Here is an 11,215-nt window from a genome sequence, read left to right as displayed (position 1 = left end):
CTATCTTCTCGCCCGAGGGCCGCCTCTACCAAGTCGGTGGGTGTCCGGCTTCGGGGATGCTGCCGCTGAATTGCCCTGTCACGGGCTCGGCCTGCCCACGCTGCCGCTGTTTCCCGCGGCGTGAGGCGGGAGCGGGGTCCGGAAAAACCCCGCCCTCTGGCTCGGAAAACCTCCGCCAGGCCTGGCTGCCTCTAGGGAGGGGGGACTGTGGTCCCGGTCGTGCCGGCGTGGGGGCCTGGGAAGGGAATCCTCGCATGAGATAAGGAAAGCTTAGAGGCAGGGTAGGCGCTCTCGAGTGTCCTCTCACCTCTTGTGAATTCCCGGTGTTCGATTTCAGATGCTTGAAGACCTGACTTACAGCTATCCAGAAGCTGTTTCTATCCTAAAGTGGTTTTTTCATTTTACCTTGACAAACTTATGAGCATTGTGTTTTGGAATCTGAATACTGCAATAGCTGTTTGAAATGGGACTTGAATTGCCTCAACGGTGCATGCTAGAGTAACAAAGTCAGGTTTTGGAGGTAGCCTACACTTGCTCTTGTTACACCTGGATGCAGTGTGTTCTGCACATCATGGCCTGTGAAACAGCAGCGACCATCCTTTTATTTCCAGGCTTCTTTGAACCCTGTGCAGTTGAGCTGCAGCCTGTCTTCATCTTCTGTAGGCCACTGAGTGTTTTCCTTGTGTCTTTACAGTGCAGCAGAGCCTCATGGCGCTTCTGCAGAATACTCTGTAACAGCATAGCCAGCTCATAGTCTGGCAGGACAGCTCACAGAGAGGGCTCCTGAAGGGTCCTCACAACAGGGCCAGATGAATTGTTTTGGCAGCAGTATCCTGATGCTGTCTTGCTCTGGAGCTTAGTGACTTCCCCAGCTGCAGTGGCTTCACTGCATGTGCATTGCACAGCATGTCCATAGCATCCATCTGTGCTCCAGGAAAGGAGGTTGCTAGGACCAGACTGCATGAATTGTCCAAAGAAGATGATTATGGTCAAATTTCTGACTGTCGTGATGTATTCAGGCAACAGCAAGGGCCTGCTCTCTTCAGAAGGAACATGTGCAGTACTACTGAAACACTTACATAGCAGAAAACAGACTTAAAGCACCACTAGCAATTTGGATTTGTGATACTGTAAGAGCCATGTCACTTTTTGACTTGTCTCTTTGAAAACTGATCAGTGCAGGTAATAGGAAAAGTTTGAGAAGGGGCTGAGGTGCAGCAAGCCTGGTTGTCAGTGCTTGTGAGGAAAAACTGGTTGTGAGGGCATTATTTCTGCTCCTATTCCTGCTTGTGCCCGAGTGTCACAGAATGACAACAGCTGTGGTTGGAAGGGACCTCTGGAGGTCATCTGGTCCAACTCCTGGCTCAAGCAGGGCCACCTAGAACTGGTTGCCCAGGACTGTGTTTAGACAGCACTTGAATATCTCCAAGGATGGAGATATCCACAGCATCCCTGGGTAACCTGAGCTACTGCTTGATCACTCTCACAGTAAAAAGCATTTCCTGGTGTTCAGGTGGATCCTCCTGTGTTCCAGTTTGTGCCCATTGCTTCTGGTCGTGTCGCTGGGCACAACTGTAAAGAGCCTTGATCCACCCATCTTCTTTACACCCTCCCTTCAGATATTTGTACACGTATCTAAATAAGTGCTGCAGAGCCCTGGCCTGGGGCTTCAAACGTGACCAGTCTGTGGGCAGTGCTGGCTCACGTCTCACTGGGTTCTGTGCTTTGCCACAGGGTAGCACTGATCATCCCAGGGAAGGCGAGTGGAGAGGTGAGCAGAGTTGTGCATCCAGCAGGGGAAGGGAAAGCATCCTTTATAGCACATTTTGATAACAAGTACTCTGATGCCTGAGAATAATAAATACAGTGCCATAAGCATCTGGCAATCAGCTCTTCCACAGCACTGACTCAGCAGCTTGAACATCCAGATCCTGGCATTGCAGGAGTTTTCTTCTTCATTTTCACATTATTGCCCTCCTGTTGTGCAGCCTCTTCCATAGATTTTAATGCAGCTTTTAAAACAGCTGAGTTTCTTGCTCCTGTTACTTTAGAAGATAGTTTAAGCAGTTTGCTGTGCTATTGGTTAGATATGTTCTAAGTAGAAATATTTCAAGGAAGCGGTGATACTGGTTTTGTGAAGAGTCAATGACTTAATTCCCATCAGAAAGTTCTTGTGTGCATTATAGTAAAGATCTTAAAGACTCAAAGCATTGCACAAATATTAAAGTATTAAACACACAAGAACTTGGTGAGATTTCTGTGCTGGGGGAAGTGTGTCAGAGTTATTTGTTCTAGTATCTCTTAACGGTTTTTTTAATTAACTTTTACACGTTTTTCTAGAGTATGCTTTCAAGGCCATAAACCAAGGCGGGCTTACGTCTGTAGCTGTTCGTGGGAAAGATTCTGCAGTAATCGTCACACAGAAGAAAGTACCTGTAAGTAGTCTGGTTTTGAGGGGGAGACTGGGAGGAGATGAGAAAACAGATGGGGGTGAGATTCTGCAACACTGACATTGTATTTATTAGCATTGATGTGTATTGCTGTTTGAATGGAATATCTTCTTATGGTTCTGCTTATTAAAAGCTCTAGCTCTATTTAGTGCTCAGTTGTACATTTCCTCCCCACATACTATAATATTGGTTTTCTCTGTAGTTGTTTAAGGGATAAAGTTAAAATGAGAAGTTGGTCCTGCTGTACTTTAACATGCATATGTATATTACTCTGGCTTGTAAGGGCTGAGTTAACCATAAGCAGTTTCCTGATTTATTTAATTCCTACTCAGAAAACACCGTACCAGTAGCACGCAGAACAGATTTTCATGGGTGTTTCACCACAGTGGTGGTGTTCTTGACAAATGGGGAAACCCCTTGCGTTTGAAGAGTGTGAGTTTTTGTATGTGTATTCAGAGTTTCTTCAGAGGGAAAAGGACTTTGATGGCTATGCTTTAGCTGTCAGTCTTGCCCAGATACTGTGGTTTTTATCTTCTCTGTTCTCCTGTTTTTTCCCTTTGCATGGCTATAGCAGTAAATAGTGGAGAGCCTGAAAGACAATTTTTAGCTGTTAGTTGATTCTTTTGGGCTCTCCTGTAGATACAGGAGCATCCAGAGGTTTTTTGGTGGTTTTTTGTACTTGAAGGATAGTGTTTCCTATTACATTATTTCTGTTTTCTCTTTAGGACAAGTTACTGGATTCCAACACAGTTACTCATTTATTCAAAATCACTGAAAATATTGGCTGTGTGATGACAGGAATGACAGGTACTTAATTCACTATCTTTTTTAATTGTCTGAAGTGTGTCAGATTTTCGATGTAGTTTGCCAACTTTGCATCACATAAAGCAAACAACTGCTCTAGGAGATTTGTTCCACTCACTCTGGTTTTGGAGAACTGGTCTAGTTCTCATGTATGTATTTAAAGACAACTTAGAGTTGGGCCTGGAATGTGCATTCTCAAATGTTCAGTGCAATTAATATGAATTCTTTCTGTCTAGCTGACAGCAGATCCCAGGTGCAGAGAGCCCGCTATGAGGCTGCGAACTGGAAGTACAAGTATGGCTATGACATCCCTGTGGATATGCTGTGTAAAAGGATTGCAGATATTTCTCAGGTCTATACGCAGAATGCTGAAATGAGGCCTCTTGGTTGCTGTAAGTATAGGGTATGAAATAATTCCTTTCTGTTTCTTGTCAGAGCTTGCAACTTCAAGTATAAGAAATTATACTGGAGAACAAGCCTTATGAGGAGCGGCTGAGGGAACTGGGGTTGTTTAGCCTGGAGAAGAGAAGGCTGAGGGGAGACCTCATCACCACCTACAACTACCTCAAGGGAGGTTGTAGAGAGGTGGGTGCTGGTCTCTTCTCCCAGGTGATGGAGGATAGAACAAGGGGAAACGGCACCAAGCTGTGCCAAGGGAGGTTCAGGTTGGAGATAAGGAGGAAGTTCTTTACTGAGAGGGTCGTCAGAGGCTGGAACAGGCTGCCCAGGGAGGTGGTGGAGTCACCATCCCTGGATGTATTTAAAGAGCGCGTAGACGAGATACTTAGGGATATGGTTTAAGGGGTAGACAGGAACGGTTGGACGTGATGATCTCAGAGGTCTTTTCCAACTGAGCGATTCTGTGATTCTGTGAAATTCCCATCCGTCTTCAAACTGTGCAAGATATGGATGTAACTGAAGGAGTAAGGGATGAGCAGCCAAATGAGAGAGCAGTGTGGAAGTCTTGAATTAGAGCCATAATTTTACCATTGACTCGGCATTTGGACTGGAGTAAATGATTTAGCCTCTTTAATACACGTGATACTATTTCACCTTAGTTTTTGGAGTCTAGTCTGTTTACACTGCACAGTGATGTCTCTGAATGAGAGAGACACTTTTACCAGTGTCTCTGTCTGGGTAAATACCACTGTTAGCACAGACATACGGAGGATGCAATTATACTTGTGCCGATTTTCTGGCTTTTTTAAATCTCAGTAGTCTGTATAGGACAAAAATCTGTGTAATTTTTGCTCTTAACCATGATTTATATAATGTAGATAAGTGCTTACAAATATTTTATATGCAAACATTTCTGCACCACTCTTGTTTTGTAACATCAAATGAAGCCTAAGTAAAAAAAGATGTGTGTAAAGATGGTTTTTGTAGGTATTCCTGATCACCTGAGTGTTCTGAGGTTGGTTCTGACCTGTTTTTTCTCTTACATTTGGCTGTGAGCAAATTGTAACCGTAGTGTTAGGTCATCCAGGAACTGAGATAAAAGACTTAATGTTTCCTCTATTCCTTTTTCATTAAACATTCTGCCTGGGTTTCTTTTTGTTTGCTTGGTGTTTTTTGGTTGTTTTGGGATTGGTTTTTTTTTTGTTTTATGTTTTGTTTTTCTTCAGAATAGTTTCAGAATTGATGAATCACTTCTCGTAACCATAGTAGGCACTGGCCTTTCTCACTGAAGAAGTCACAGTCAGCGTTGCACCACAGTTTCCATGGTGGGGCAATTTTCCTATGCTTTTATGCTTGTAATGTTCAGGAATTATTGTTTCTTTCTTCCCTTGGCATTTCCCACGCCTTGATACTACTGGAAAGTGATTACCAAAAAAAAAAAAAAGTGTTTTTCTTAACTTTCCTTAACCTTTTATTGAAAAGATGATGGGAAATTTTTTTCTGTTGTAGTAATAGCTGCTCAGAAGCTTATCAGCTGTAACTACTAGTGAAAAGTTACGCAAGTGTAAAGAGAACATAACTTAAAAACGTGACCTTATTCTGTTCTGTTGTTGGGTTGGGGTTTGGTGGGGTTTTTTTTTGCAAGCATTGCTTTTGAGTTATTTTTAATATGCGTAGTGAGATTATACAACTGTAAATCTAAAGTGTGGGTGAACACAGATGCATTTCAGTGATGTGACCAGGTTGTGTTACTTGGAAGCCTGTCCAACTTCAAAACATTTAGTCAAATGGTCTTCAAAAACTCATCTATTTCCACATTTTATTTCAGATTTTTTTCCTTTAAAGGAAAGAGGAAAAGGAATGTAATGTAGGAATTTCATGATTGCAGTTGAGAAATCTGAAGTTGATCTTTTAATGCTTCCGTTGATTTCAACATGTTTGTAAAGTTGCTTTCTGGGGGAAGGCACAAGTTAACAGAACTATTGTTTACACGTCTAGAGTGTCACAGAATGCACAGGAAGTGAACTGTCACTGGGCTGGTTTTGTATCGGGGCTGAACTTTTGTGTTTCCTGACTTTGTGTTCTCTGCACACTGAGCATAGTAAAAGTGTTTCTGTGTTTAATGAGCAGCCTTCTTTGAGAATGATAGCAGTCTAGTTTGCACTAAACTGAGTTGCACATCTGGTAGTGAGATGCTGATAAGAAATGGCAAATTAGAGAGAAAGAGGAAATCACAGCTCCAGGTATTGGACTAGTTCCCAAAAATGTACTGCTGCGCATGCACGTGTTAATGGCAGAGGAGTATCTGCTCTGTTCTTCAGTTGAATGAAATTACTAACATTGAGGAAAGAAATAAATTAACACATTTTCTCTTCAAGGTATGATTTTGATTGGTATTGATGAAGAACACGGCCCTCAGGTGTACAAGTGTGATCCGGCAGGTTACTATTGTGGATTCAAGGCCACAGCTGCAGGAGTTAAACAGACAGAGTCAACCAGTTTTCTTGAAAAGAAAGTAAAGAAGAAATTTGATTGGACATATGAACAAACAGTAGAGGTAGGCAAGCAGGGGGGAGATGTTAAAGTGTTTTTAATCAACATGGTGTACGTAGGCTTGTGATACAGAGGAGCGCAGTTAGGCATTTCCTGCTTTCTTACAGTTCTGTATTGCTGCCAGAGCAAGTGTAGCTATTCCAACCAAAAATGGTTTTATTTTGCAAGTGTTTAAGTAGTCATCTAATCTGCTCTCTCTGCTTTTCGTTAGCTGAAGCAGAATCTGTAACTGTAGCACTCCCACTGTAGCTGCTGGTTGGTTACTACAGTGCTTGATTCTGGGGATGCCAGTACAATTTGCTTCTAGTGGCACTTAAAGCACTCTTCATTAGAAAGCATTTCTAACGGGGTGGTGCTTGTCTGTCAGTTTAGTAAATATAACACCGGTTGTTATGCCTGCTGTAAAAACTGTTGTTCAAGGCCCATTATAAAAATGTGTCCTACTTAAAGGTAAATGAACTTATTTTACAATTATCCCTGCTTTTTCACTTACACTGTAGAGATCTATCTGAACAGTCCTCTTCCATGGCCCACCTGTTGCTCCTGCCAGGCCTTGTTCTTCTCTCATAATGTTATGTTTCCCACATCACAAGATGAGTGGTTGAAATGAGAAATAATAACCTAAGCAACTGACTGCCCTGCAGGATTAAACAAAGTATTGTATTAAGATCCCTCTGAATGCTATGCAGATTCAGCTAAATTATATCTGAAGTCCACATTATTGTGAAAGTACCGTTTAAACAGAAAGTTCTTCAGCAGAAACTCTTAAGTTTTATATGTATAGCTTTATAAGTACTGATTTCTTTTAGAGAAGATCCTGAGAGGGTTAAATACTGAAATGGAATGTATTTGAAATTCCCCCAGAGATCTTTTTCTATCCTGGCTAAATATTTTATTAAATGTATTTTTCTACTACAGCTTGATTATGCTGTGCTTGTTTCTTAGTTGAGCGGTAAACAGTCTTTTGTTATTCTCGTTTTTAATTCATAAATCTTCATGGTATAGTGCAAATACTTAATTGGTAATTAATCCGCCAGTCAAATCCTGGATGCAGTTCTGTACCTTTTTGCTGCCATCAAAATGATGAGACTGTGAATGTAGATCAGGCACTGTTACTCTAAAAGTTGGCAGTGACAGGGAGAAGCAGGTCTGTCAAGCAGCAACAAGAATCGTGTTTTGGTGATGTTCTTAATGCACACAGACACACACTGCTTTTCCTTTTTTTAAAGCTTGTGGTGCATTAAAGGTAATGCTCCAAGGATAAGAATTTTGTGTGGTTTTTGGTTGTTTTGGGGATTTTTTTTTTACAACTTGGCAATCCTCCAATAAGACACGTATGTATCTTACAGAACCATTGCAGAATCAGTGTATTATGAACATATTGAAAATAAACTTTAGAGAAGTCTTTTCTGGTATTCTACACTTCCTAACACATTACTGGCAGAATGAAATGCCTGCTTGTCAGAATAACTGATCTGATAATCCAGGCAAGACTTTTCTAAAAGGCTGCATAGCTGTTTTATGGAACATTTTGTGCTCAATCATCATTTCAGGAATACATTGTTAGCATTATTACGACCCTTCTGCAGGATTAAGTATGAGTGAGGTTGCAAAGAATGCCTTTTAAAACAGGTGATGATTAGGGTGGAAAAAAATTAAGACATGATGAAATTCAGCTTTTAACAACAGCCAATGTAATTTTAATTACCAGAAGAAAACCCAAAATGGAGGCTATGCAAGTGACGTGTGCTTTGAGTGATCTTGGACTGTAATGATGACGTCTGTCTTGTTTACCACTCAAGTTCTGTCCTTGCGACCTGGGGTTTTAATCTTTGCGTGATAAAAGATGTTGGTTTTGCTGTGGGTTTTTTCCACTATGAAAATGGCATGTCCCCTTGTTTTCTGTAGACTGGGCTTTCTAGGGCAAGGACCAGAGCAGGACTGTGTTCTGTAACACGGGGATACTATGTGAAACTTTTCAGCTGAGGCTTTGAGGTGGAAGGAAATAACTTAGATCTAGAAGGAAGGGTGGTTGTTAATGCTATGTCTATTTTAAAAAAATAAATAAAAAGCCTTAGTGCTTTCTGTTTAATGACAGGTTTTTTTGTCATCTTTCAGACAGCAATAACATGCCTGTCTACTGTCCTGTCCATTGATTTCAAGCCTTCAGAAATAGAAGTTGGTGTAGTTACAGTGGAAAATCCTAAATTCAGGTAAGTGATCAGTGAGGATAAAATTGGTGTGTTTCTCTGGTTATGTGCAATTAGGTTTAACTTCTTGTGTAACAGTAAATCACGAAAAAGAGATCAATGTCCGAAATGAAAGGTTTGGAGGCTTGGGGTTTTTTACATGTAACTTTTCAAAATGTGCAGGGGTAAAAGGCATTGTTTAAAAAAACCAGTATCTTAACATAGGTTTTTAAAAAATTTACGTGGTTAAGAGATCCAGTAGAGGAAAGTGTTGTCTTTTGTTTTGTAAAAGAGAATTGCTTTATGTGATTATTAAAAGGTAGGTACATCTGGTCTAGATGACTTTTCATGCTTAAAAGAATAAAAATTTTTCTTTGTACTATTATCTGGAGTCTACTTCCAAATCATAGTCATGACGATTAACTCTAAGTAAAGTCTGTTTTATATTAAGGAAAATTTTGCAAGTCCCTTACCTATTTTAATCCTTTTCTAAATGGGATCTTTAAATTACTCCTGCTCATCTCACAATTGTAGCAGTTTTTAACATCTCCAGTACATAGGTAATAGATTATGTATTTGTATGAAGTGAAATACTGCATGTAAATTTGACAAGATTAAAAGATCATGGATTTAAAAATCACTATAATGATTTGGAACTGGCTGAACTTTTACTTTGAGTAAAAAATCCACTGCATTCCCACCAAGCATGAAAGCAGGACTCCTGCTATTTCCTCCCTCGCCTGCTATTGCCTGAATCCGAGCACAGCACACTGTGCAGCAGGGTTACCTGGTCAATCTGTCAAGACAACACCTGGAAATCTTCCCGCTGAGGGCTATACTCACATCAGATAGCGGCCTTGACAGCCTTCACAAAACAATGTAGAGCTGCAGAAGTATGCATGAAATGTGGGAGGATAAGCTTGGGGGCTTTTTTGTTAATGCAAAATGACCCTCTAGGTATGTCTTACCTAAAATTTAGTTAAGGCTGGCTTGCTGCTGCTATAGTGTAGCTGCTTGGTAAGTGGGGACTGGCAGGAGGCTTCAAACATTTGGGTCTCACAGGTGCAGTCTTCTGAGTGTTTAAAGTTGACATGGTGATGGTGGGTGGCTTTGCGTTTGGTGGTGTGTGTTCAGGACAACAGAATAGCATAGCATTTTTGAGAAAGCACGCAGGAGCTGTGTTACCCCTTTTCTGCTGCTGCTCAAGGGTCACAGTGGTAGTATTCTGCCAAATTTCGTTTACTGGTCTCATGTTCTTCTCAGAAAGGATGGATGACAAGCAGAGGGAGAAGGCTGTGAAAACCTGTCTTCCCCACTAATTACCATGCCCGTTTCTTCTCACCAGGTTCCAGCTTGCAAATACATTACTCATGAGGAATTACCTGCTCTTTTTCTAACATTTGTTACCTCTGTGGTCTCTAGTGCCTTTGATTCTTCCTTTGTTTTTCAGAAAGAATTGAAATGTCAGCCTGTGACCCTGGCAGTGGGGCTTTAAAGGGCTGAAAGATGCATTGTATAGTTGTGTAGATACTAGGTTGTAATATTGGAGCTCAAGAGGAAGAATCATTTAAGCTATTTAAGATTTCTTTTTGTTCTTTCAGGATCCTTACAGAAGCGGAGATCGATGTGCACCTTGTAGCTTTGGCAGAGAGAGACTAATTAGCATTTCCATTTCCCTTGTCTGACCCTTCTGGCCAGGATATTTGGTGAAAAGAAAACACTTATTAATCGCTTTAGATAATGGGTGGAAAACAACGTTCACGGTATAATAGATTTTACTCTGTACAAATAAAACAGGTTTTTGAAATACATGGTGTGTCCTTTTAATGTATTTTTTTTAACCTTCAGTTCTATTAAATTCTCATCAAAATGCTTGATGACTTTGAATGTTTCTGTAATGATTGTATTTTAACTGAAATTTTATACTCTGCACTGCATTTTTCATCTGAGCTATTTGCTCCTAGTGTACAGTTTTATATCAGATTATGTGGTGTGTGTATTGAGATAATTCTTACATTTACATGCATTCTCTTCTTGCCCCGATATTGAAAGGCTTATAATATCACTGGCTTACCTGTGGGGAAATTAAAAAGATCTTAATATTTGCTCAGATTTGTATGAGGATATAGGACAAAAGTTGAATGAAAAAACTTGAGCTGCGATTCCCAGTGCACTCCTTTAGACTGATTAATTTGGGGTGCAGGTTGGGAACTTAACAGACACCTGCGATCATTGAACAGCTCTGAAGCTACCATTTATTTAGGGGCACAGATTCTGTATGCAGTGTACTTCGGGATTTTGGCTGTTTGTCACCTACCTGGTTTTGAGGCTTTGGGCAGCGCCAGAAACAATGTTGGGGCTGGATGGAGCCAATAGACAAAGTCCACTAACAACAGTGTTTCTGAGAAGCAATTCCCCTTGCTCCTTCAAAGGTTCTGGGTTAGGAGAAAAGAGAAGACTGCAAAAACCTGATTCAAGGTGAAGGTAAGTGCATTTTTTGCTGCAATTGGAGAGGTTTCGGCCTCAGCAGCAAAACGGGAGATGAAGTTGTGAGGGAGAAGACGCTGAGGAGAAAGGGAGCATTACCAGGCATTTTTAGCTGCTGGGTAGACATGAGAGTCCTCTTGGAAGAATGTCAAGCTAATATGACTTAGCTCCTTACCTTCATTCCTCTGCCATGCTATTCCTATTTTGGCTTTAATTACTCCAAAATTCTCTGATTATTTTGAGACCTTTGGGGAAGGACTCATAAGTCATTGAAAACTAGGATCGCTTAATTTTTTTCTTTTTGCTTTGTAGTTAAAGCCCATGAATGTGTAT

At 40.9% G+C, this 11,215-nt stretch overlaps 1 protein-coding gene across 2 annotated transcripts; it reads left to right on the top strand.

Moving 5' to 3' along the window:
* Positions 1 to 6: 6 nt before the first annotated feature.
* Positions 7 to 10,202, top strand: PSMA6 (proteasome (prosome, macropain) subunit, alpha type, 6). Of its 2 annotated transcripts, XM_010182349.1 has the most exons (7): positions 7 to 36; positions 2,341 to 2,435; positions 3,176 to 3,257; positions 3,491 to 3,646; positions 6,032 to 6,210; positions 8,325 to 8,419; positions 9,997 to 10,202. In XM_010182349.1, the coding sequence occupies exons 3-7, from the start codon at positions 3,242 to 3,244 to the stop codon at positions 10,052 to 10,054; spliced, it is 504 nt and encodes a 167-aa protein (XP_010180651.1). In that variant the 5' UTR covers positions 7 to 36; positions 2,341 to 2,435; positions 3,176 to 3,241; the 3' UTR covers positions 10,055 to 10,202. The 2 variants fall into 2 exon arrangements, with proteins under 2 accessions (XP_010180651.1, XP_010180652.1); XM_010182350.1 differs by lacking the exon at positions 7 to 36 and having other exon boundaries at positions 2,388 to 2,429; positions 9,997 to 10,201.
* The last annotated feature ends 1,013 nt before the right edge of the window (positions 10,203 to 11,215 follow it).

Source organism: Mesitornis unicolor, unplaced genomic scaffold (assembly GCF_000695765.1).
Source record: "Mesitornis unicolor isolate BGI_N332 unplaced genomic scaffold, ASM69576v1 scaffold13154, whole genome shotgun sequence".
Classification (NCBI taxonomy): domain Eukaryota; kingdom Metazoa; phylum Chordata; class Aves; order Mesitornithiformes; family Mesitornithidae; genus Mesitornis; species Mesitornis unicolor.
The sequence above is the reverse complement of the archived record's forward strand: the minus strand, read 5'-3'. Positions and strand labels throughout refer to the sequence as shown.